At 43.0% G+C, this 25,944-nt stretch overlaps 1 protein-coding gene across 1 annotated transcript; it reads right to left on the reverse strand.

Annotated features, from left to right (window-relative positions):
- Positions 1-22,783: 22,783 nt before the first annotated feature.
- LOC309797046 (ras-related protein Rab-5A-like) lies at positions 22,784-23,862 on the reverse strand. Its single transcript, XM_082610444.1, has one exon. It carries the CDS (start codon positions 23,722-23,724, stop codon positions 23,077-23,079), a length of 648 nt encoding a protein of 215 aa, XP_082466570.1. The 5' UTR covers positions 23,725-23,862; the 3' UTR covers positions 22,784-23,076.
- Positions 23,863-25,944: the final 2,082 nt, after the last annotated feature.

Raw genomic sequence — 25,944 nt, forward strand, 5'->3', positions numbered from 1 at the left:
ATTAGGTGAGGTCATACTGGATTAGGGCAGGCCCTAAAGCCAATGACTTATAAGTTCACATGGTCCTTATAAGAGGCCATGTGAAGATACATACAGGCACAGACACAGACACAGAGGGAAGAAAGCCACGTGATGACAGAGGCAGAGGTTGTACTGATGCAACTTGAAGCCAAGGATCATCAGAGATTGCCAGCAAGTTCCAGAAACCAGGAGGAGGCAAGGAAGGATCGTCCCCCAGAGCCGTTGGAGAGAGCGTGGCCCTGCTGACACCTGGATTTCGGACTTCTATCTTCCAGAATTGTGAGAGAAATTTCTGTTGTTTTAAGCCACCCAATTTGTACTTTGTTATGGCAAAGTACAAATGAATACAACAGCCAGTACCTGCTGTCAGAGAGAGAGAATAATTCAAAGAGCACACTGTTCAGATTCTCCCAGCACACTGACTTCCAAGAGAAGGCAAACACTACTCTTCTCCTTTTCCCTCTAACATTACCAGGGAGCTCTTCAGGGTGCTGGCAGACAGGGTCCCCTCGGGATATACAGTTGGGGACCCAGAGTCCTTCCCACCTTCGATTTGGAGGTGGGGAGACCAGTAATGGGCTTGCATCAGCCAAGGTCAGCCCAACATAAACCAAGCCGCCATCTGTCATCAAGACAATGGCCTCTGTTAAAGGTGGGAGGAAGGTTTTCCACAGCAAAAGCAGCTAAAACCCATCCATTGGTTTGGTGACACCTAGTGAGTACCCACCCACCGACGCGTGCCAGGTACTGAGCCTGACTCTGGGCTCCCACAATCACGGCTCTGCCCTCTCTTGGGAAACCTCTCACTTCCTCTCTGAATCTTGGCTATTTATATACACTGAGCTGCCTCATTTTTCCCAAGGGGGTCATTTGGCAAAGATAAAAATGGCTCGGCAAAACCACAGACCAAAATACGTTTCTGATGAGAACCGCCCACCCATCAATGTGCCACTTGCGGGTTGAGTTCATTCTCTCCCATCCACGGGGAACATTATCAGTTCGCCCAGGACGCAAGAGAACGTAGCCCCGGTCGGTTTCTCTCTCTCTGGATCTTTGGCCTTTTAAGGTCAATCCCTATATTCTCTAGGCCAGGTCATAGGTTGAGACATAATTACAGACTATATCAGGCTGATAGGACAATGGAGACTAATTAAAATAATGACAACTGGTCCTACTGAGGGCTTACTCTGTACCAGGCACCGTGAACTCTATGTAATGTTTATCACACCCCACAGGGGTAAGGGACTACTATTAACCCTGCTTTGGTGATGGGGAAATTGAGGCATGAGGAGGTTGAATAACTTATCCAGAGTTACACAGTGAATAAGGGACAAGTGACAAGCCAGAGTGTGATGATGGTGGTCTGGCCCCAGAGCCCAGGCTCCCAGCCACTGCTGATAGCAGAGCTGAAGGACCCATTTTTGCAAGAAGCATATTACGCTATCATTGAGGACCCAAAAATGATTTCTCTGAGGACTTACCTTGTTTGTGTTTCTAAACATAACCAGTATCAACTTTCTTAGCAATAATCCACTAGAAACCTTTATTGAAGCATAGAAGAATGTCGAATTTGGAGTCAGTGAGACATAGCCTTCATTCCTGGCTCTGGCCTCACTAGATATGTAACCTTGAGCAAGTCACTCAGTCTCTCTGGATCCTGGTTTCTCCACCTGTAAAGTGATGGCATTTACAGGTTGCCTGGCACATGGTAGGTATTCAGCATTTTAGTTCTGCCAGCTCTCTCTGCCTAAGTAGATTTTACATGAAATTCCACAGTTAAGGAGGTACGATATACCCACTGTCTTAGTCCTTTCCAGCCTCTATAACAGAATACCATAGACTGAGTGGCTTAATAACAGCAGAAATTTATTTCTCACAGGAGGCTGGGAAGTTCATGATCAAGGTGCCGGCAGATTGGGTGTCTAGTGTGAGGCTGCTTCCTGGCCCTGTATGCTCACACGGCAGAAGGGAGAACCCCAGTCTCTTCAGACCCTTATAAGGGCACTATTCCCATTCTTGAGGGCTCTGCCCTCATGACCTCATCACCTCCCAGAAGCCCCACCTCCTAACACCATCTCCTTAAGGGTTAGAATTTCAGCACATGAATTTGGTGGGGGGAGGCAAACATCCCATCTATAGAACTACCTTAGGTCACATCTAATCTAAGCGAGATCATTATTAAACTAAGATATTTGAAGCTAAAAGGGACCTCCAGGAATCAAGAAGTTTGGTTACTGATTCTAAGCACCAACCAAACAATTATAGAAGTGTTTAGTAAACACTCAGAATATGGTCATTGCAGAGCACGAATAACCTTATTTTCTGGGAGGACATAGTGTACTGGGGTGAATGCTGGACTCTGAAGCAAAAGAGAAGATTTAGATTCCTGGCTCAATAGGGAATGAGTGTTGATACCTGCTCTGCCTAGCTGACCCAGTTATTTTGAGGCAAAAGGAATCTGGGGTCAGTGTAAAGTAACTGTAACCATAAAGAGCTCACAAATATAAGGCATTGTTGGGTAAAGCTGTGTTTGTCATGAAATGGTGAGTTTTCCAGCAGCATGGACGCTATTCTGAACAGTGCAGGTTACATGCTACATCCTGGTGGGATACAGGTGTGCTGGATGTTCTCTATTTGCCCCGCACCCGGACTGTGCCCTCCACTCTTCTCCTTGCTCTGTGCTCCTGGAGACCCTTCCTCTGGGACCTACCACATCACTGGGGCTTCCTTGTCCTCTGGCTGGAGGACTGGGCAAAAGAGGGGCCACGGAGCTTCGGCCTTCAGCTCCCTGCCTAGCAAGCAGGGCAGGGCTGCAATTCTCTACGGAAGACCACACTCCCCTTGGACAACCACTTTTCCCTGGGCTCTAGCTCTCCATGTCTCCCACCAAGAAGATTCTTGGGTTAAGAAGGACTGTTTAGGGGAGTAGGGAGATGCGTCAGGAAAGGGAAGGCAGCGATACAGGGAGCACTACTGAGCTGCTCGGCTCAGACCTCGGCGAAACAGTGTCTACGCACTCCGCGTTGTCCGCCTGAAGGGTGGGGAGGCCAGGGTCCCCCTTCCGGTCCCGGAGCGCTAACCGGCTGCCCACGGACGCTGGCCTCGCCCGCCCACACCTCCGCCCCCATCGTCCCTCCATGCAGTTCTCTTCGCTCACCCCCTGGGCGTGCCTTCTCTTCCCTGCCTGACTCCAAAACTCACCATGTTTTTCCAAATCGTTCTATCTGAATAACCAGAGGGCGCGGATGCTCGGGTCCCGCCCCCAACCTATCCCTCAGGTTCCGAGGACAGCTTCTTCGCACGCCTGCGGCTCTGCCTGCGGGCTTCTCAGGCTGCAGGCTCCGCTGGCGCTCGTGCCGGGAGCCACAGTGTCGCGAGGCAAAGCCCCTGGGAGCTGCCCTCCAGCAATGACGCGGGAGCCCATGGACAGTCCCCACCCCACCCCACCCCCGGCGTCCTCGCCCCTGGAGTGGAATAACTCCGAAGCACGCTCCGCAGTTTTCCAGGGGTCTGAGCCGGGCTGATCAGGGCAGTAACTGCTCATCGGGGCCGCCTTCCCTTTCCCGACCCACTTTCCCAACCTTTAACAGTCTTTCTTGGGATCGTCGCCCAGCGAAGCCGCTGGCACTTGAACCTTTGCCTCAGAGTCTGCTTCTGTGAGAACTCAGCCTAGGACCCCAGGTAATCAGGCGTCCTGATTAATCCTGACCTCTGGCATCATCGAGAGCCTTCTCTATCCAGGTCACTTACCAGCCACTATGGACCGAACTGTCTAAATTCCATAGGGAGGTTGATAAGATCCTCTACGATCAGGCCCCTGCTGGCTGTCCAGCTTCACCTTTCCCCAATCCCTTCTCCACCCCACCCTCCTCCCACATACCAGCTACCGTCAGTTATGTGTGGCTCTTGGAATATATTCCAATCCTCAAGCCTCTGGCCCGGTGCCATGCTGGTCTCTCTGCCAGGGATGTCCTTCGCTACCGTTCATTTGTCTCCCTCCCACTTGGCTGCGAGGTTGCCGGCTTCCTTGGCCACCCTGACAAGCAAGCACCTAAGCTGGGTGACCTATCCCTCTTCTGTGCTCCCAGACCACTCCGTCCTCATACTGCCTGTTTTTTTTTTCACTAGACTGTAAGCTCCAGCACGCAGGAACTCTATCTTATGTATCTCCAAATTCTCAAGCCTAGCACCATACCTAGGCAGAATAGGTTTTGAAAAAATGCTTGATGACTTAATGGGGGGAAAAAAGTACTAAATGAACAAAGCTTTTAATTTTGAAAAGGGAATAAGACAATTCTTCCAATACAAGGTGGGATATGGTGAGAATCATGAGGAAAGTCTAAACCACTTTGTGGGCAGCCAGTGTAGAGGCAAGGCAGCCATGACTTCCTTGTAAAAGAGATGCACTTTGGCTTTGAAATTCATCAAGGATGGTTATAGTTGGGCAGAGGAGGTGTTCTAGAGAGAGAGAACCGTGAGCACAAATGTCCTGAGGAATGATCCAGGCCAGCAGAGTGCAGAGCATCCAGGAGGGCTTTTGGGGGGAGGCAGTGAGGAAGGGGCCGATGGGGGTGTTTCCTCTGACCATGTAGACACCATCGCAAAACGTGTGACTTTACTTATTGTTTTATATACAGACCCTCCCCCAGCACTGCCATCTTTCCTTCCTTCCTTAGCTTCCTCTGTTAGTGGGTGAGGCTTCCTGTTAAGTTGTTCTGAGAACTGTGGTTTTCAGAGCTTCAGAGACCAGGAATGCCTGCCAGCAAAATTACCACTAAGGATCCCCACTGAATTCCAAGAAATGATTCCTCACCCTGCTAACCTGGGCACTTCAGGGTGTGCCAGCCATCCAGGGGGATAAGCTGTCCTCCTCACTGTGGGGTCCCATCCTTGACAGAGGATTCAAGGCCACTCAGGAAGAGTCCTGCACCACCCCACTTCTTGCCACAAAGCCAATTTGTAATGACCAGGATTCTTGCTATTTAAAGGAATCCTGCTGTGAATCATTTCCAGGACAGAGACTCTCTTGTGAAGTGGATCACCATTCTCTTCTATTTTTTAATTAATAATTTGAAAAACCTATATAAGGTAAATTTCCATTTTTCTAGAGTCCAGACAATATATGTATATATAAATAACTACACAGTAAAAGAAAGACTATAAAGGACAACCGATCAGCATTCATAATAATGACAAGAAACTGCTACCAACTCCTAGGATGACTTCTGAAAATTTAACTACTGGTTAATAATTTCTTACCGACAGTTCCAAAAATCATTTGATAGCAAAAATGGACCTGAACTAATGAGAAGTTATTTATATTCATTTATCTCACTTAAAGTAAATATTCATGCCTTTTGCTTCAGACACACGAATATATTTTATTACAGGGTGCTGCCCTAGACCCTGCTGGGGGCTTTATATAATATATAGTTCATGAGAGTAAAAATATTCTCAATTCCGGAACACCTCTGGCCCAAAGGGTTTCAGATAAGGGATTATGAGCCTGAGCTCATGTAAATTGTATTCATCTTTATTTTAGTGTTAGTGAGAAATGGAATATTTCCTGCCATATCAGTAAGCAAAGGATGTAACAGTCATCAGCAATTGCAGCCAGTGGTGAGCTGGTGAGCCCTGAGGGAACTCAGGAAGGAAAGAATACCTGCCATCTAGCAGCCATCAGACTGCAGCCACTCCCTACAGTGAGGCCTAAGGAAACTCAGGATATGAAAACACAGGATACTGGCCCCAGATAGGTGAGATGCATATCAAAGAAATGATTTCAGTGAGCCCAGACTCTTTCATCTTCCCATACATAGAAAAGCACTAAATTCCTTAACTTGGGATATCTGGTTTTCTTTAATTAACAATACTCCTTTGACATTCAGAATACCTGCCCTTTGTTGCAAAACTTCTATATAACCTGGCTTCCTCCCTCACCTCCTCTGAGCAGATGTCCTAGGGTTACTTGACATGCTGCCTCCCGGGCTTGAAGTCCTAAAAACTCCTGCCAAATAAAACATAATTCTCAACTGTTAGGTTGTGAATATGTTTTTATTTGACCTTAGACACTTTTTAGGGTATTTCAACTTCGTGACGTTGAAGCGCTGGCTATTCCCTTTTCATTGCCTGCCGCCCTCCTGTCACCTCCTGGATCCATACTTCACGCCCTGCTCTCTGTCCCAGGTGGCCACCCACATGGACGGCCTCATTCTGGCTGACCCTCTGGGTGGCCAGTGTCAGGGGCTGGCTGGAGAACCAGATGAGAGGGAAGTTGGGGTGTCTCCTCCCTACTGGACCCCGCTTCAGTGCCCGTTGCTGGCACTACCTGCCTCCTTCCCCATGTCAGCTCCCGCCAGGCAGCCCAATTCACATTCACAGCTCCAACCACTAAATCCCTCCCTCCTTCAACTCTTAAGGGTAGTATCTGCTCCCCAATCTTGCAGGAGGTGGATGTACCCACCTCCATGTTTGTTCTCTGTATCCTGCCCACACCGCATAAGCGGCTCATTTGTTAGAGTCTCTCCATTTGAACCATCTGGAGTGAACGCTGTTCCCTGCTGTACCCCAACCAATACGCTGACAAATCAGAGTCCCTGTAATGCCCTGTAAAATGCACTGAGCTTGAATCAAGAGGCTTGAGTTTCAGGATTGGCTGATTTTGGGCAAGTCACTTCACTCTTCTCCTCCTTAGTTTTCCTACCTTAAAAGGGAACTGATATGCCTATTTCAGAGTGTGCCTTGATAATAAAACAAAGCAATGTATGTAGAAATATCCAGGAAACTACAGAAATACTAAGAATTTGAGAACACTTAGAAAACTAGAATATTCAATTATTCCGAATAGCCTATTCTCCCAAATCTTCTGGAGAAGAATATTTGCTTTGTGCCTTAGTCAGTTCAGGCTGCTATAACAAAAACAACATGGTTGTCTTAAACAGCAAACATCTTGGGACGTCCAAGATCAAGTCTCAGGCAGACTTAGTGTCTGGTGAGGAGGCCCTTCCTGGTTTGCAGATGGAGATGGCTGTCTTCTCCTTGTATCCCCACCTGGTGGAAGAGACATCCCGTATCTCCTCCTCTTTCCATAAAGGCACTAATCCCATCATGAGAGCCCCTCCCTCATGATCTCATCTTACTCCAAGTATCCTCCAAGGCCCCACCACCTACCACCATCCCATTGGGGTTAGGGTTTCAAAATATAAATTCTGGGGGGACTCAAACATTTAATTCATGACACTTTGTTAAAGCAAAGTATACCTATGCTGAGACCAGAGGTGACTAGAAAAAGGAAAGCCCCCAGCCTTCCCTCTCTCTTCCCTAGGTGTCCACATTCTTTGCTGCCTGAACTTAATTTCTGTCATCCAACTTCAGTGAGTGTCTTAGCCAGAAGCTTGTGTGTTTTAACCTGACCGGGCTCGATCTATGTTTTCTTTTCCATCTTCTGCCATTTTGTAATTGTTTGGGCTCCATTTTTATGATCTTCAGTATTCTGTCCTGTTTTGAGGGCTTCTCTATCTGCTTTAAAGTCACATATTTCCGTAGAGTGTAAAGTAATAATTTTTAGTAAGGACTCTATCATTCACTGAAATTCTCTTCCCCGCCTCAAGCTAACACTATCTCAGAAAAGAATCTCCTGTGGATGGTTTTTATCAATAAGAAATTGTTGCTTTGGCTTTAGAAAAATCTAGATCAGTTTTCTTGTGTGGCCAAAATTCAATAGAAAGTTATTCTACTCTCTATTTTACTTTAATCATATAGACGTGGCCTAAAAATTTGATCTTTTCCAGTAGCTGGTCTTTCCAACACTACATGGGTGTTCCCCATAAAAGGGAACAATCAACAAGATTAAGTTACTTTGAGTTCTTAATTGGTTTGCCAGAACTTCCTCTTCCTATCACAAAATGCAGCCTGAGCAGCACATTTAATTTTGCCTAATTCTGCCTGGAGCTTTAGCAAACAAGATGCATTCTGGAAATAAAAGAAACTTCACATGTAAATGACCAGTTGATACTTTTAACCTCCCAATAACCCTTATTATTTATCTTTACCAAATCTACTGCCAAAAGAGCTTTGAGAATTGTTCAAATTCGTTTGATCCCTGGAGTTTTGTTGTACCAAATATTTGCTAGAAATAAAGAGGACATTCTTACAGGACTTGGCAATACTTTGAGATGCAAAGATTTTGATCATGCTAATTATGATAATCGTATTTAATTGCTGTGACTTGGTATAATTTTCTTTCTTGATAATTTATAGTTATACTCAAAAAACAAACAAATGAAAAACCAGAATTACTCTCTTTTAGGTAAGACATTGCATGACACCTCTATAGTGTGTGTTGTAGCCCAAATGGGGAAGCCCTACACATTCCCAGGTTCTGGGGCAGGAATGCATGTGACTTGCTGTACCCTGATCCCCCCACACCTGCTGTACCCCTCAGGGCCTACAGAGTAGATGAATGTTGCCTATGTATGACTTAAACAGAAGTCCAGTTCAGCAGAGCTCTCCCCATGGGCCTTTTTATCAAGGGTCAGCAAACTTTTTCTATAAAGGCCAGGTAGTAAATATGGTAGGCTTTGAGGACTATGCGGTCTCTGCTGCATCTTCTCAATTCTGCCATTATAGTGTGAAAATAGTCAGAAATAATAGGCAAGCAAATAAGTATAGCTGTTTTATTTACAAAAATAGGTGTTCAGCTAGATTTGACCCAGGGGCTTGTAGCTTGCCATCTCCTGCTTTACCTCAGAGCATTTGCTATATTATACTGTAATTTCCTGAAACTTGTCTGTCTCCTCCATAAACCCATGCACTTCTAATGCAGATCCTCCCCTGTTAAACATTTTCAAAAATAAAGACTAATTATTGGGCAACCCATCATAAAAATAATTGATTCAGGCAAGAGTCATCAGTGGATACTAAAATGAGTGAGAGAGTTTAATGAGAAACAAGATATTTACATAGTCTCTAAGTATCTCTCCACAACATACTTATTAATTACAAAGGAGAAAATAATAATTTTACAGCGGAGAAACTGGGCAAAAACCCCCTCAATCAAGTGATCAAAGTTAAGGTACCTTGTCATGGGGTAAATCAACACCATACGTCTCAATTCTGTGGGATTCCTGCCAAAAATAAATAATCCAAGTCCAGTTGTGTGAAAACATCAAAGAAACCCATACTGAGGGACATTCTGCACAATATTTGGACTATACTCTTCTAAATATCAGTGCCACGAAAGACAAAGACTGAGGAACTTGTCCAGATTGAAGAATCGAAAAGAAACATGACAAGTGAAGGCACCATATGATCCAGGATTTTCTTTTTATAAAGAAAAATCGGGCATTATTGGGAAGATTGACAAAATCTGAAAAAGGTCTGCAGATTGAACAGTATTTTGCATCAAAATTGATTTCCAGATTTTGATAATTGTACAGTGGTTATGTCTTTGATTTTCATAAATACACACTGAAGTATTTACAGGTAAAAGGGCATCACAGCTGTAACTAGAGTGACCAGTTGTCCCAGTTTGCCTGGTACTGAAGGAGCTCTCAGATGCAGGACTTTTAATATTAAAATCAGCAAAGGCCCAGGCAAGCTGGGAGGATTTGGTCACCCCAGCTGCAATTGACTCTCAAAAGGTTCAGAACAAAAATGTGTATGTGTGTGTGTCTTGGTGTCTGGTTGTGTCTATGTGTATGTGTCTGTGTGTATGTACATATGTAAGACAAATGTGGTAAATGTTAACATTTGGGGGATGTGAGTGAAGAATCTTTGTACTATTCTTGTCACTTTTCTATGTCTGAAATTATAGCAAAATAAAAAAGTTGAAAGGAAATAAAGTCCAACTCAGTTTGAAGAAATGTCCTCCTAGGAAGATTCAAATGTGTCTTTGGTGTCACAGTAATAAGTACAGTGGCCCAACGTAGGAACCACAGTGATCTGAGTCTCTGGGTTGTAGGGTGTTACTCAAAGAGCGGCCCCCTTGACTTCAGGTGAGGGGAAGCCCTGCAGCACCCCAGCTGGATCACTGGAAGCCCGTGTTAGATACCATACTTTTAGACCCAAGAGTTAGAGGCGAGTCAGAAAATAACTGAAAGTCAGTTATTGTTTCATCATCGTTTCTATGCTGAGCATGACGTTACGGACTTTCTTTCAGGTACACTCTCTCAGTCCGCAGAACAACCTTGGGGGAGACTGTTAGAAACCTCATTCTACAGGCGAAGGGAACTTGATTAATGGAACACAGCTACAAGTGGCCAAGGAGGGATCCAAAATCAGGTCCAAATAATGGAAGACAACACGAATGCCTAACAGTGGGGGTGGGAGAATGGGGGTGGCAGTTAAACACTGTATGCTGATCCCTACTGGGGAATAGGAGGTGACTGTTTAAAAATATGGGTTATTGGGCTTCCCTGGTGGCGCAGTGGTTGAGAGTCCGCCTGCCGATGCAGGGGACGCGGGTTCGTGCCCCGGTCCGGGAGGATCCCGCATGCCGCGGAGCGGCTGGGCCCGTGAGCCGTGGCTGCTGGGCCTGCGCCTCCGGGGCCTGTGCTCCGCAATGGGAGAGGCCGCAGCAGTGAGAGGCCCGCATACCAAAAAAAAAAAAAATATATGGGTTATTGCTGCATATACTGATACATGTGTTATTGAGTCAGATTAGCCCAGCCACATTCAGTTTGTGTTATATGAATCCCTTTGTGCAGGCAGGTATGTGTTTAATCTGCGTGTGTGTGTGTGTGTGTGCTTGTGTAAAACTATATGTACACATGCACATTTTGTGTTAATAGAAAGGTCAAGGACAATTGACTTCTCAAATTTTAGAGCCGCTAAGAACCGCCTGATGAACTTGTTAAAATGTATGTAGCAGCACGTTCTGCTTCTACTAAAGAGGTGGGGACCCACGAATCTGCATTTCCAACAAGCTTCTAGAATCTGGAAGGCCTCCAATCTAGCTGTTTCCAATGGTTCCACCTAGAGAGTAAGAATTTTTATTTTTTACTTTTAAAAATATTGTATTGGGCCTCCCTGGTGGCGCAGTGGTTGAGAGTCCGCCTGCTGATGCAGGGGATACGGGTTCGTGCCCCGGTCTGGGAGGATCCCATATGCCGCGGAGCAGCTGGGCCCGTGAGCCATGGCCGCTGAGCCTGCGCGTCCGGAGCCTGTGCTCCGCAACGGGAGAGGCCACAACAGTGAGAGGCCCGCATACCGCAAAAAAAAAAAAAAAAAAAAAAAAAAAAAAAAAAAAAAAAATATTGTATTGTGTGAATATCTTTAAACAGGCATATACCACTTTTATAATTTTAAAATTTATTTTTCACCCCTGCACCCAGTCCACTTATCAAACCCCACAGCCACCTGACAGCTACTGGACTCAAGACCAGCCCGTTACTGGCAGCTGAGACCCAGGCCCCAGGGGAAGCAGAGAGCTGTGAGGCCATCCTGTAAAAGTGAGTCTGTCCAGATGCCAGGCTTAAGGTAAGCCCAGAGGCTAGCTCATATGTAGAAAACTCATCTGAGCTTCTGCAAACAGCAGCTGTGCATCTCCAAAGAAATGGATGCCAGGGAGGCCAACGCCCAACAAAGGCAGGCTGTGACCTCCCAGGGCAGCTGCTGGGAACAAGGATAAAAGAAATTCCCAGCGACTAACTGGTTCCTAGAAGAAAAGAGTAACTAGATTTTTTTTCTTTAGTGTTTGTGAGCAACTTGTTCTATACTTGGGCATCTGTTTTCTCTCCCAGCGTAGCCGCCCGCAGAGGTTCTAGGAACCAGAGATGGTGCATGGAGATCGAGGTGCCTGGGATGGAATCTCTGTCACTGAGAATGACTGGGATGGAAGGGGTGTTGGGTCTTCTGGGTCACCTATTCCTGCTCTGTTTTGCTTCTGCTTCCCCTGAACAGAGTGGGGAATGCTGGAGAGAGGAGGGAAGCACCCACACAGAGAAAAAGGAAAAATATAAAGTCTAAATGGATCCAGCGTCTTATCATTTCTCATAATTTCCATCACACTCACACTGGTCCAAGCCGCCCACGTCTCTCATCTAGATGACTGTGAGAACCATAGACTTGGCCATAGCAACAGCAAAACTCATGATCGCCCTGCTTCTGCTTTAGTCACTTTCAGTCTGTGCTCAACGCTGCAGCCATGGTCATCTTGTCAATACTATGTAAATCAGATTGTGGCACACTGTTGCCTCCAGTGGCTTCCCATCTCACTCAGAATAAAGTCTAAACTCCTTACTATGACTCATGAGGCCCTTCCCAGTCTGGTACTCAGATGCCTCTCTGACCTTATCAACTACTAGTCCCTGCCTTGATTACTTCTCTGTAACTGTGCTGACCACCCGCTCTTCCTCAAGCTACCCAAACATTTCATGCCTCTGGGCATCTGTGCTTGCCCCTCCCTCAGCCTGGAATGCTTTTCCTTCAGATATCTGCCTGACTTTCTTCTTCACCAATTTCAGCTCTTTGCTCAGATAACCCCTTCTCAATGAGGCCTTCTCTTGCCACTATGTCTATCTAGAACTGCAACCTTCAGTGCACTTCCTCTGCTTTACTTTCTCCTTAGCACTTACTGCCACCTAACATATTATACCTTTAACTTATGTGGTGATAGTCTTTGGCCCCATTAGACTGAAAGTTCCATCAGTACAGGGACTTGTTTTCATGGCTGTATTCTGAGAGCCCAGAACATCTCCTGGAATATAGTAGAATACAGCACATAAACGTCTGTTGACTGGTTACTAAACGGACAGGAATCACTCTACTCAGGTTTTCATATGCCCTGATCCTCGTGCTGAATTTGGTGTAGGGATGCATAGGTCCTAATGTGATGCATGGAAGAGAGGACCTTTGGACTTAAGCATGCATGTGACTAAATACTCAGTAGCTTCAGACTGTTCGAAAGGTCTTCAAGTCCTAGCCTCCCTTTCTCTTGAAGATCCCACATCTTGGAAAATCCTTACATCTTAGAAAATCTATTTAAACGCACCTACCTTTCACATTAAACATAATTTTAGCTTAAATTTTTTTAAAGGACTGTTATGATTTTGCTTTTGAAATCATTTGGCAATGAGTGACAAAGTTAATTTACAACTGGCTCTGACTTTCAGCAGTCATGCTCTTGGGATTTCTTTTGAAGTGAAATCAAATCTAACTTTCAAATGGTCTCCAAATGTAATGAAATTTTTCTGAATAATCAATTCAACAGTTAATGAAATGGGGATAATGCTGTGCTTTGTGAGCACTTATGTAAGCCCCTGTGAATTCGGGTTTTGCAATGCTCCTTGTGTCTGTGAGAACCGATCATTGTTTTCTTACTCAGGGACTCAGCCATGTTCATGGGCCCCTGGAATCTCATTGCACCAGGTCTGGGACCTAGAAAATCCAATGGGTAAAATAGTCATGGCAGAAGTCAGAGATTAGTAAATGGAAGTGTCCCTTTACTGCCTGATAATGTAGGTCCTTGGCAATGAGAGATGTTCCATGGGTGTGGTGGGGAGGCCGGAACTGTGGCGGGCCTCACTGTGGTTGGGCTATGAGTATCTGTCCTAGGCTGCTGGCATGTATGAGCCGGGTACCCATTCTTGATGTGTGGTAGACCTCTGGTGGTCAGGCAGACCACTTCCCTTCGTGACCTTCATCATCTCGTAGACCCTAGTGAAAGAAATGTTTTCACTGACATTTTATGACACTTTTGCAGAATTCCGTTGACTCATGCGAGACAAGATGGGGGATTTTTCTGCAGTAGTTGCCACCTGGGAAAACAGATCCGTTAGTAACATCATATGCCAAGCCCGGCTGCTGTCTATGCAGAGCATTTTTAATCACGTAACTTTCAAAGCTGTCCCTCAGCTACAATGACATTAGCCTGGGTGAATTTCTTCCCCAATTTAAGCTGTCAGTGGCTGAGCTTTTCTTGCTGCTCTCTCTGGCAGAGGCACATTTATTTATCACAGAAGAGCCTCGCTCTGAAAGGACCCATGCAAGCTTCCTTCTGGAGCTGAAAAGAAAACCTCTCATCCCTAGCCTGTGCCATCCACTGAAAACCTTTCCAAACCAAAAGCTAGTGATTGTCCTAGGGGACAGATGTCATCCAAAGCAGGCATGGATCATTTTGCTTGTTTTTCTTGCTAACCCTGCACGACTTTGAACCCACTCTGTAAGTAAAAGAGACAGGAGCACAAAACTCCTTACACTTCCTGCTTTCCTCCCAGTGTGCTGACATTTCAAAGCCCCATATGTTTCCCTAAACAAAGTTTCATGAAAATATGTATTCAATAATAATACAATGGTTTTTAGGTTATTACAACCCAAGAGGAGTGATGCTGCCTGCCTGTGGCTGTGTAGGGCAGTTTACAGGGTGCTCTGATCGCTTCTACCTCTCTTGTTAAACAGGAGGCATGTTGGAAAGGCTTAAAATGGAGATATGGTTGAAGACCTGTGATATGTGTATGCTTCTTCATTTAGCCATGTAAGTTAGCAATATTCTGCAACGAAGCCGCAGGCAAGATATAGTCTTAATAAATATTTCCTGTTTAAAAATGAACATCTAGACAGTGTTTAAACACATCAGACTCCTAAAGAGTTGTTATAGACATTTGCTAGTCACCCCTCCAGCATGAACTCTTCCCTTTCCCCTGTTGACATTCCTTGGGAATACACACCTCTTCCACCTTCACTGGTGGTCCAGATGGGATTGACCTTGGCCCCAGCTTCAGGAATGAACTATAATTGGCTCAATCATTGTATCCCATCCCTCAGGCCATATGAATTGGTCGGGGATGAGTTCATGATTCAATTTAGGCCAATGGTTCATAGCAATAAACACCTACATTAAGAAAAAAGAAAGAGCGCAAATAAACAACCAAACTTTACAATGCAAGGTACTAGAGAAAGGAGAACAAACTAAGCTCAAGTTAGTAGGAAAAAGGAAATAACAAAGATCAGAGCAGAAATTTTCAATGAAATAGAGACTATAAAGGCAACAGAAAAAAAAGACAATGAAAACATCAATGAAACTAAGAGCTGTTTTTTGGAAAAGATAAACAAAATAGACAAACCTTTAACTAGATTACCAAGAAAAAAAGAGGGAGGACTCAAATAAATAAAAATAGACGTGAAAGAGGATTCCAATAAAAATTTTAAATTTTTAAATTAAAAAAATGTGAAAGAGGAAACATTACAAGTAATACCACAGAAATACAAAGGATTATAACAGACTACTGTGAATAATCATATGCCAACAAATTGGACAACCTAGAAGAAATGGATAAATTCCTTAAGCATAAAACCCACCAAAGGTGAATCATGAAGTAATAGAAAATCTGAGCAGACTGATTACTAGTAAGGAGCTTGAATCAGTAATCAAAAACTCCACAACAAAAAAAGTCCAGGACCAAATGACTTCATTGGTGAATTCTACCAAACATTTAAAGAAGAATGAATACTAATCCTTCTCAAACTCTTTCCATTTGGGCCAGTGAGAGAGGTGACAATCACAGGCCTTGCTTGAAAAATACTAAAAGAGATTCTCTGTCCCTAGGTCACACCTGGTGGGTGGTAAGGATGAGTAATTCGCTACCCTGGAGAGAGAGCCCAGAGTTGCCAGGAGCCTTTGTATAGAATCTGGAGCTGAAACTGTCACCACTGGAGAGACTGAAAGAGCCAGATCCTTGGGTAGCTTAGCCTTACTGAAGCCAGCCCAGATTTTTCAGTTATGTAAACCAATAAATTCTCTTTGTTGTTTAATCCAAATCTAAGTGAATTCTCTGTCACTTGCAACCACAAGAAATCTAAATGATTCAAGGCTGCTAATGCTACTCCTAGCCATGCCTAACCAGCCTCTAAAGAAACTGCAATCTTGTGGTGAATGTGTCTTTGTTTTTGTGGCTTTTACCTCACCACGTATTCCACTCTTCTTTTTTCACATGGAACCAACCCCACTGTCTCTTAGGGAAAACACCTTCCCCATCTCTCACTCCAGCCATCCTAGCTAACCACACCTCCTGGCTCCAGCACTGGGCATGTGACCCAGACATAACCAATCACAGCATTCCATTCACAGAACTGATAGGATCACAGATGGGTACACTATCCTCAGATGGCCAATGAAAATAAGATTCAAGACTTTTAAGTCTTATTGAAAAGGCAATTGGTAGATTTGCTGAGAGAGGAGGATATAAATAGATTTGTGAACACGTGTACCACCACATGGATGGAATATTCCTAAAAACGAAGCAATAGAAAGAAAAGAAAGGCAAGAGATAAAGAGATGGTGAGAGGTCTGATACCTGGTCCAACCATGCCTGACGCATGTTCAGGAATAACTTCCTTCTTGTTAAGACAGTTTGAACTGGGTTTTCTGTCGCTCAAAGTTTAGCATATTGATTAATATAGACCTGAAATTTTTTCCACATTAAAGTAAATATTTTTATTTATTATAATATGCTTATTTTCCCCTAGTACAAAAGTAATATGTGATTAATGAAGAAAATCTGTAAAACACAAAGAAAATATAGCAAAATTTACTTTTAGTACTACAGCTCTGCTGTTATGACTGCTAACCTCTTAGTGTATGTTCTTTGAGTCTTTTTCATACTCATATTTATGGACTTCTACAACATAATTTCCAAATTATGCAGGTGCATTGTAATTTCTTTAATTTCTCCTTTTTAACAAATGAAGTCATTTTCTTTCCTTCTTTCTTTTCTTTTTCTTTCTTTTTCCTATTATTTACTATTTACTATCATGAACATCTGTTTTGGTAAATCTTTGCTCACATCCATGTCCATTTCCTTAGAAAAAAATTGAATTGCCATATGCATAATAAATTTCTCATGAGGTTGCTCCCAAGTTTTTATTATAAATAATGTTTAAATAAACACATTTATGCATTCTTTTGTATAGAATTAATTCCTAAAAGTGGAATGGCCAGGTAGAGGGCATGCTTGTTGAAGGTTTTTAAAAATTTTTTTTAATTAATTTAATTTATTTCTTTTGGCTATGTTGGGTGTTCGTTACTGCGCAGGCTTTCTCTAGTTGTGGAGAGCGGGGGCTAATCTTCGTTGCAGTGTGTGTGCTTCTCATTGCAGTGGCTTCTCTTTCTGCGGAGCATGGGCTATAGGAGTGCGGGCTTCAGTAGTTGTGGCATGCGGGCTCAGTGGTTGTGGCGCATGGGCTTAGTTGCTCCAGAGTGTGTGGGATCTTCCTGGACCAGGGATTGAACCCATGTTCCCTGCATTGGCAGGCAGATTCTTAACCACTGTGCCACCAGGGAAGTCCCCTTGTTGAAGGTTTTTGATACTCTGTCAAGCTGCCCTGTGAAAGGTTATTTGACCCTGAACCTCTGCTGCTCCTCCCCATGACCACACACACTGCGTGTTACTATTACCACATTACTATCAAGATGAACATTTTCTTCATATGTCATTTGGCTGTTTGTATTGATTTTTTTTAACTTTTTATTTTATATTGGAGTATAGTTGATTAACAATGTTGTGTTAGTTTTGGATGTACAGCAAAGTGATTCATGTATAACTGAGCAGAGTTTCCTGTGCTATACAGTAGGTCCTTGTTGGTTATCCATTTTAAATATAACAGTGTGTACATGTCAATCCCAAACTCCCAATCTATTCCTCCCCTCCGACCCTTCCCACCCTGGTAATTATAAGTTCACTCTCTAAGTCTGTGAGTCTATTTGTTTTGTAAATAAGTTCATGTATTGATCATGTATTGACTTGCCTCTTCAAGACCAAAAATTTGGAATTCTTTTACTTTTCTTTCAGGAGTGATGGGTAGATAAGGCAACACCTCATTTTCAGTTATTTTAGTTATTTTTCCAAAGACATTTTCTGTAGGTGAGAGAAACAAAAACAAAAAAACAAAAAACAAAAAACCCTCTAGGCTCTAATGGATGTATTTTGGTTAGAAACACCCATTGCCCATGGCTTCAAATTTTTGCTGACAATTTTCCGTATCATTGACCTGCCATGAGTTAAGTACAATGACTTGAGAATTACTTTTTTTTTTTTTTTTTTTTTTGTGGTACGTGGGCCTCTCACTGTTGTGGCCTCTCCTGTTGTAGAGCACAGGCTCTGGATGTGCAGGCTCAGCAGCCATGGCTCAAGGGCCCAGCCGCTCCGTGGCATGTGGGATCTTCCTGGACCAGGGCACGAACCCATGTCCCCTGCATTGGCAGGCGGACTCTCAACCACTGCGCCACCAGGGAAGCCCGAGAATTACTAATGTCTAGTCACACTACTTACGTAAAAGAGATTTGGATCTAGACTTTCTGGGTTCAAATCCTAGCCCTCTCACTTAGTGATTTTGTGACATTGGAAACATTGCTCAAAATCTTTGTGCCACATTTTCCTTATCTATAAAACCAGGATAAAACTACCTACTTCATAAGATTGTTATATCATTAAGGTAATATGAGTAAAATACTTGTAACAAAGCTTCCTGGTACAAGTTCAGCCATCAATAAGCATTAACTATTAGTAATGGAATATAAAATAGCTAAACCATATTGAATGTTCACTGAGATACAAAAGACAAAAACATCTCACTTGATCTTCATCAACTCTCTGAATCAGCTTCTTTTGTTACATTCATTTTATAAATGAACCAAGATACAGAGGGGTTAACTAACTTAGCCAAAATCTCCTTGTTAATATGTGGGACTGGGACTAAAGTCCAACTATATTGCCTCTGGAAGAATATAGAGGACAGATTGTTCACATTTAAAAATTGTTTTTGGGGGCTTCCCTGGTGGCGCAGTGGTTGGGAGTCTGCCTGCTGATGCAGGGGACACGGGTTCGTGCCCCAGTCCGGGAGGATCCCACATGCCGCAGAGCGTCTGGGCCCGTGAGCCACGGCCGCTGAGCCTGCGCGTCCGGAGCCTATGCTCCGCAACGGGAGAGGCCACAACAGTGAGAGGCCCGCGTAATGAAAACAAAAACAAAAACAAAAACAAAAAAATTGTTTTGGTTTTTTTTTAAACATCTTTACTGGAGTATAACTGCTTTACAATGTTGTATTAGTTTCTGTTGTATAACAAAGTGAATCAGCTATATGTATACATATATCCCCATATCCCCTCCCTCTTGCATCTCCCTCCCACCCTCCCTATCCCACCCCTCTAGGTGGTCACAAAGCACCTAGCTGACCTCCCTGTGCTATGCAGCTGCTTCTCACCAGCTATCTATTTTACATTTGTTAGTGTATATATGTCAGTGCTACTCTCTCACTTCGTCCCAGCTTACCCTTCCCCCTCCCCGTGTCCTCAAGTCCATTCTCTACGTCTGTGTCTTTATTCCTGTCCTGCCCCTAGGTTCGTGAGAACCATTTTTGTTTTAGATTCCATATATATGTGTTAGCATATGGTATTTGTTTTTCTCTTTCTGACTTACTTTACTCTGCATGACAGACTCTAGGTCCATCCACCTCACTACAAATAACTCAGTTTCGTTTCTTTTTATGGCTCAGTAATATTCCATTGTATATATGTGCCATGTCTTCTTTATCCATTCATCTGTCAATGGACACTTAGGTTGCTTCCATGTCCTGACTATTGTAAATAGTGCTGTAATGAACATTGTGGTACATGACTCTTTTTGAATTATGGTTTTCTCTGGGTATATGCCCAGTAGTGGGATTGCTGGGTCATATGGTAGTTCTAGTTTTAGTTTTTTAAGGAACCTCCATACTGTTCTCCATTGTGGCTGTATTAATTTACATTCCCACCAACAGTGCAAGAGGTTTCCCTTTTCTCCACACCCTCTCCAGCGTTTACTGTTTGTAGATCTTTTGATGATGGCCATTCTGACCAGCGTGTGGTGATACCTCATTGTGGTTTTGATTTGCATTTCTCTAATGATTAGTGATGTTGAGCATCTTTTCATGTATTTGAAGGCCATAATTTTGTTTAAAAAGTTTAATTGAATTCCCACTGTAGGTAGAACTTCACATTCTGTCTCCTACCACAAATCTAGCACTAGAGCATTTTTACCCAGCAACCTAATACATATTTAATGATGACAAGTATCACAAAATGCAGAATATTTTTAAACAATTTAAAGTTGATATATATATCAGTTCCCTTACTGTCTGGTTATAGTAGATGAACATTTTTCAGAAAAAAAATATATGAATGACATTACTACTAACCATGTATAAATGCTTAACAGACTCTCCTTATTAAGGTAGCAGGGCTGTTACAATCCTAAACACTTCTTGTGGCTCTTCAATATACCTTTGAGTGTCATTGTTTTAATTGATGTCCCCATGTATTTTGTTAGTTTGGGTTTAAATAGATATTCAAGCACCCTAACCACAAGTCCAATAAAGCTTGGCCCAATGACAGTTCAAGGATTATAACCCTGTTGGTAGGCAGAAAAGACGGTGCTGCTTTTACTTAATAAAGATTAGTACTCTGATGTTGGGTAGATGTTTATATTGGTTCAGGGTGTGGGTGGTGACGTAGATTGAGAGGACAGAGCAGAGAAAGTGGAGAGTAAAGTGTTATTAGCAATAAAAGATAAACACTTCCGGAGAAATAATAATAGTTTTGAAATAGGAATGAACCTCCCAGTCAGGCAGTTCAACCCCCTACTGTGAGGTGGAGTCAGGCAAGTCTCTCCCCTAAACTGGTTACATAATATTTTTTTTTCCCCTTAGGAGGTTTCACAACCTCTTTTATAAACTGTTAATGTGCTTATTCAATCGTATCATGGGGAAAGGTAACTAATTTTTAACTTTAACCAGGATGGCTTGACCTTCCCATGCTAAGTCTGGTGAACAAATGCAGGCTGCTGTTCCATAACCTTTCTTTGACTCCTCATCACAAATTCCTCACAATAAATGATAAGTACAAAGATTGAAAACGCTTTGTTTTCTCTTTCACTTGATTGAAATACTCAGCTTTAAATGTATTGCTATTTAAATGATCTCTCATCTTGGTCACCAAATCCATCATTTGGATCAAAAACATTAGGCTGGCACCCACCTACCCAGCCCTAAATCCAAGCAAATGTTTTCGAGAAAGGGACCATTTCACTGGGCTTTGAGATGGATAGAGGCCATCCAACAAATCCATATTGAAGGTTCTTAAAACAAAGAACTTTGAAATGGTTCCTCCAAGAACGAGTTTGGCAGATGTTTTTTTCTTTCTTTTTTTTTATTTTTTCCGATACGCGGGCCTCTCACTGCTGTGGCCTCTCCCGCTGTGGAGCACAGGCTCCGGACGCGCAGGCCCAGCGGCCATGGCTCACGGGCCCAGCCGCTCTGCAGCATGTGGCATCTTCCCGGACCAGGGCATGAACCCGCAACCAGGCATTGGCAGGCAGACTCCCAACCGCTGCGCCACCAGGGAAGTCCTGGCAGATGTTTTGGTGCCTATATGTTTAAAGGGTGGGATGGAAATTGCCCAGCGCTGCAAGTCCGAATACCTCAGCTCTGGCTCTCATTGTGTGCTGTCCCAGGAGAAATGTCAAGTACTCTGAGCCTCAGTCTCCTCTTCTCTAAAATAAGTTTGTCAGAGGATCCATGGGCTACATGTGTGAACACAAGGGATGCCTGTTATGATTATTACTTCCAGGTAGACCTAACATACGTCACCTGGGGAAATTAACTTCAGCCTCCAAGACTGTAGCTTCAACTGCCTTAAATGGAAGGACCTGACCTGTGAACCCTAACTTCGTTTATTTTTTCCAATTAAAAAAATTTTGTTTTGTTTTTTATACTACTGTATTCCAACCTGAGCACCTCAATATAAAACTAAACCCTGGTGAAATGTTTTCCGTACTAATTTTGAATTACTGTGAATGTACAAGTTCTGCTAGCAGTTCAACACTTAAATAGATTAAATCATCTCTGACACATGGTAGATTTCATATAATTAAAATACCTAAAACAATTAGTGCAATATACTGACCTGATCAAAATAAAATGAACTTTGGAAAACAAGGCTTCAAGATTGTTACTAACATATCCAATACTTATGTTACAAATTACTGGTACATTATTATGGTTCTAGCCAGGTAGGAACAATTGAAGTCCCTTCCTTTCAAAGGGGGAGAGATGGAAAAAAGTAGCTGTTTTAGTAACTGTACATTTGGTATACTTTTAAGCAACTCTTAAATATTATAGAAAAGTAATAAACATATATGGAGACTGCAATGCAGTACCCTATTTACAGTACAGCTGAAGATCAAATTTAAAATAATCAAGTTTGAAAGTACACAATTGTTAGTGCGTTGACTACGTTTATGTCCAAAGGGCACAAAAGCCCCCTCCCTACTCCTAAACAACAAAAGCTATGTAATGGCCAGCAGTGATTAAACAGAAATCACAGACACCTGGTTTGTTTCATTTTTGTTGAAGAACTTACATGTTTGAAGGGAACACTATCCTTTAAGGTGCATTTTATTAGTTTTCATACTCCTAAAATAAGACGGGGTTACATTTGATTTTTTTTTTACCCCATTTAAAAAATAACAGGACTAGCTATAATCTAGATGCCACTAATGTTCATTTTCTTCCCCCTGAAGATGTGGAACTGTTTCCTTGTGGCTAGTTTGTTAAAATGTGGAATGTATATTTTAAATAAGGATACTAAGAGAAATTACAGGTTGCCTGAATATGGTAGCTAAGCATAAATATCTTTAGAACCTCCTTCCAAAGAAAGAATTTTTTTGGAAAAGTCCAAATGAGTAAGTTCCAAATCTTTTTCACAGAACTGGCTGGTTAACTGTGGGTTCAGAGTCATTTGTTTATATCACTGGTGAAGAGAAATGAGTCCCGCTAACCTTCCAAGGAAACAAGTGTACACACAGCTCTCATTTCCCCCTTCCACTGCTAAAACATTAGTCAGAGGGTGACATGCATGTTATTAAAAATTAAGTTCAAAACACTTAAAATAATTCTGTATTAGAAACTTGGCTATTGTAAGTCTCTTCTTTTTGGAAGTCATACTGGGCTGGTTAAATGCTCCAATTCCACTGTTATTAACAATTAGAAAGCAGAAGAACATTCCAGTTAGTTTAAACAGGAGGTTTAGTTACTACAGCACTGACTCCTGGTTGGCTGCGTGGGTTCAGTAAGGTCTACTCCTCTTCCTCTGGCAGAATGTGCTCCTGGATTCTGCGGTTCATTCTTTGGCAACTTTTGAGCTATTGCCATGAATATTTCATTTACATTCATTGATGTTTTAGCTGATGTCTCCATAAATAATAAACTGTTGTCATCTGCATAGGACTGTGCTTCCTGGAAATTGACAGCTGTTTTATTTGCGAGGTCATCCTTGTTTCCTGATAAAGCTATTACAGCGTTAGGATTGGCTTGCCTCCGAAGTTCTGTAACCCAGTTTTTGGCTCTGACAAAGGACTCCTCGTTTGTGACATCATATACAACTATGGCTGCTTGAGCTCCTCTGTAGTACATTGGTGCTGGGCTATGGTATTGTTCTTCACCAGCTGTCTCCCATATTTCAAACTTTACTGTTGTGTCATCCAGACACACAGTTTGGGCTAGAAAAGCAGCCCCCATGGTACTCTCTTGAAATTCATGAAAGTGGTCCTTCACAAGACGAAGCACTAGGCTCGAATTGCCAAAAGCAGACTCTCCCAGAAGTACTAGTTTGAACTGGCATATTTTATTTCCAGTATTTGGCCTGTTGGGTCTTGTTGCTCCTCGATTAGCCATGTCCAAATTTGAAAGAAGTCTCTAATTTCAGTCTCTTAAATGAACTTCCAGGATGCAAGGTGTCAGTTGTTTTCTTTCTGGAGGTAAAGAAACCTGAGACCGCAGCGCCTGGGGCCGCGGCTCTGAAGCTTCCGGCTGCAGGTCTCGGATGGAGCCTGAGAGGCTAAGGCTGAGGCTCCCTAACTTGGTTTAAAATAGACTCCTTCTGGCAGTTTTTTCAGAAATTCACTATGGGAGCAGAGATAAAAAGAAAGTACTGAAACATCTTCGGCTGTTCCATAAAATCTTGGAGCTGTTGCTTTTATGCTGATTATTATCAGCATAAAAGATTACTCAATGGAAAGATTATTAGATGGAAATCATTTTGTCATTCCAAATCATCTCTAGATTAGCCTTTGCTTGGATAATAAAATACTAGATGAAATGACATTTTAAAAACTTCTGTTATAAAACATTGCTTTCTGAATTCATGCATGCCTGAGTATAATGCACTATGGTAAAGTAGTTGAGAGTCTGGAGCCCTACCACCTTCAAATTTTGCTTTTGCCACTTATTAGCTGTGTGACCTTGGACAAGTTACTTAAGCTGTCTGTGCCTTAGTTTCCTCATTGTTAAATAGGGATAATAAAAGTACCTACCTTATAGGACTAGAGGGAGAACTTGCTAAATTAACAAATGTAAGACTTGGAATATTGTGAGTGATATGCTTAGTGTTAGCCCTTAGAACAGTGTTTGGCAATTAGGCACTGGGTAAATGTTACCTTTTACATTACTGTTTTAAATGATAGAGGCTGTGATGCAGGAGAGTGGGAAGAACTCAGGAAGGGAGATTAGGACAAAATCCATTTCGTTTATATGCTTTAGTCATTGTATCTACAGTGTTTATCAAACCAATTATCTTTCTTTCTTTCAGCTACAATTTCCTGGGCATCTGCAGATGCCCAGAACTCAAGATTGGAAGGAAACATGAAGCTCTAATAGCTGGTAATTAGAAGGAGTTCACTCTAAAAAGTATGTTTGTTTTTTTAAATAAATTTATGTATGTATTTATTTATTTTTGTATTTATGTATTTATTTATGGCTATGTTGGGTCTTCCTTGCTGCGTGCGAGCTTCCTCTAGTTGCGGTGAGTGGAGGGCTACCCTTCCTTGCAGTACGTGGGTTTCTCATTGCGGTGGCTTCTTGCGGAGCACGGGATCTAGGCGCACAAGCTTCAGTAGTTGTGGCACGCAGGCTCAGTAGTTGTGGCTCACAGGCTCAGTAGTTGTGGCACGCAAGCTCAGTAGTTGTGGTTCGCAGGCTTCAGTAGTTATGGCACGTAGGCTCAGTAGTTGCGACTCGCGGGCTCTAGAACACAGGCTCAGTAGTTGTGGCACACGGGCTTAGTTGTTCCGTGGCACGTGGGATCTTCCTGGACCAGGGCTCGAACCCACGTCCCCTGCATTGACAGGTGGATTATCAACCACTGCACTACCAGGGAAGTCCGAAAATATGTTTGTTTTTTAATGGCGCTTTAAATGAGCTCCTGGGAAGTTTATTATAAAATGCTTGCCTGCACCAAATGCCTTAATGGGAGAAGCCTTATTGAAATTCCATTGTTTAAATAATATACAGGCCATGTCCCTCCTGGAACTCTGTTCCCTCTGTGGGATTCAAAGATTCTTTGAATGTCCCAAGGTATTCCAAAGCAATCACAAAATCACATTTCAGAGCTAGAAGGGGATTTAGAAACAATCTCCTCCTAAGCTCTCTTTTTACAGCTGAAGAAACAAACCCCATAGGGTTAAAGGATTTGCCTGAGGCAACTCAGCAACCTTGAAGCTAAAGTTGACCCCCAGTTTCTTTAACTCTTAGTCCAGCCCCTTGCTACTAACCTGTCCCCAATCTTAGAGAGAGAGGGAGAGGGAGGGCCAGAGGGGAAAGGACCCTGCTACGTGCAGACTTGCAGATGGCGAGTGCCCCAGTTTTTTCCCTTTCGCACTGAAAAAAGAATAAACTGATCACATACTTGTAGAAACAGTTATAATTTAGCAGAGAAAATATCAAGGCTAAGCAATGAATCACCAAGCATTCAAGACGAAAGTTTATTACCTTTCTTGTTTATTTTTACTTCATCAGGACTAAAACCTGTTGCTGTGTTGGGTCTGGGCAGCATTTTGTGATGCCTGCAGACAAACAGAGTGGCTAACTATCCAGGTGGTGAGGCTTTGCTCTCCCGGA

This window comes from Mesoplodon mirus (assembly GCF_964341445.2).
Source record: "Mesoplodon mirus genome assembly, chromosome: 2".
Taxonomy (NCBI): Eukaryota; Metazoa; Chordata; class Mammalia; order Artiodactyla; family Ziphiidae; genus Mesoplodon; species Mesoplodon mirus.

Bases quoted from the DNA above. Each gene is read 5' to 3' on its own strand.
- LOC309797046 (XM_082610444.1), bottom strand. From the start codon at position 23,724: ATGGCTAATCGAGGAGCAACAAGACCCAACAGGCCAAATACTGGAAAT.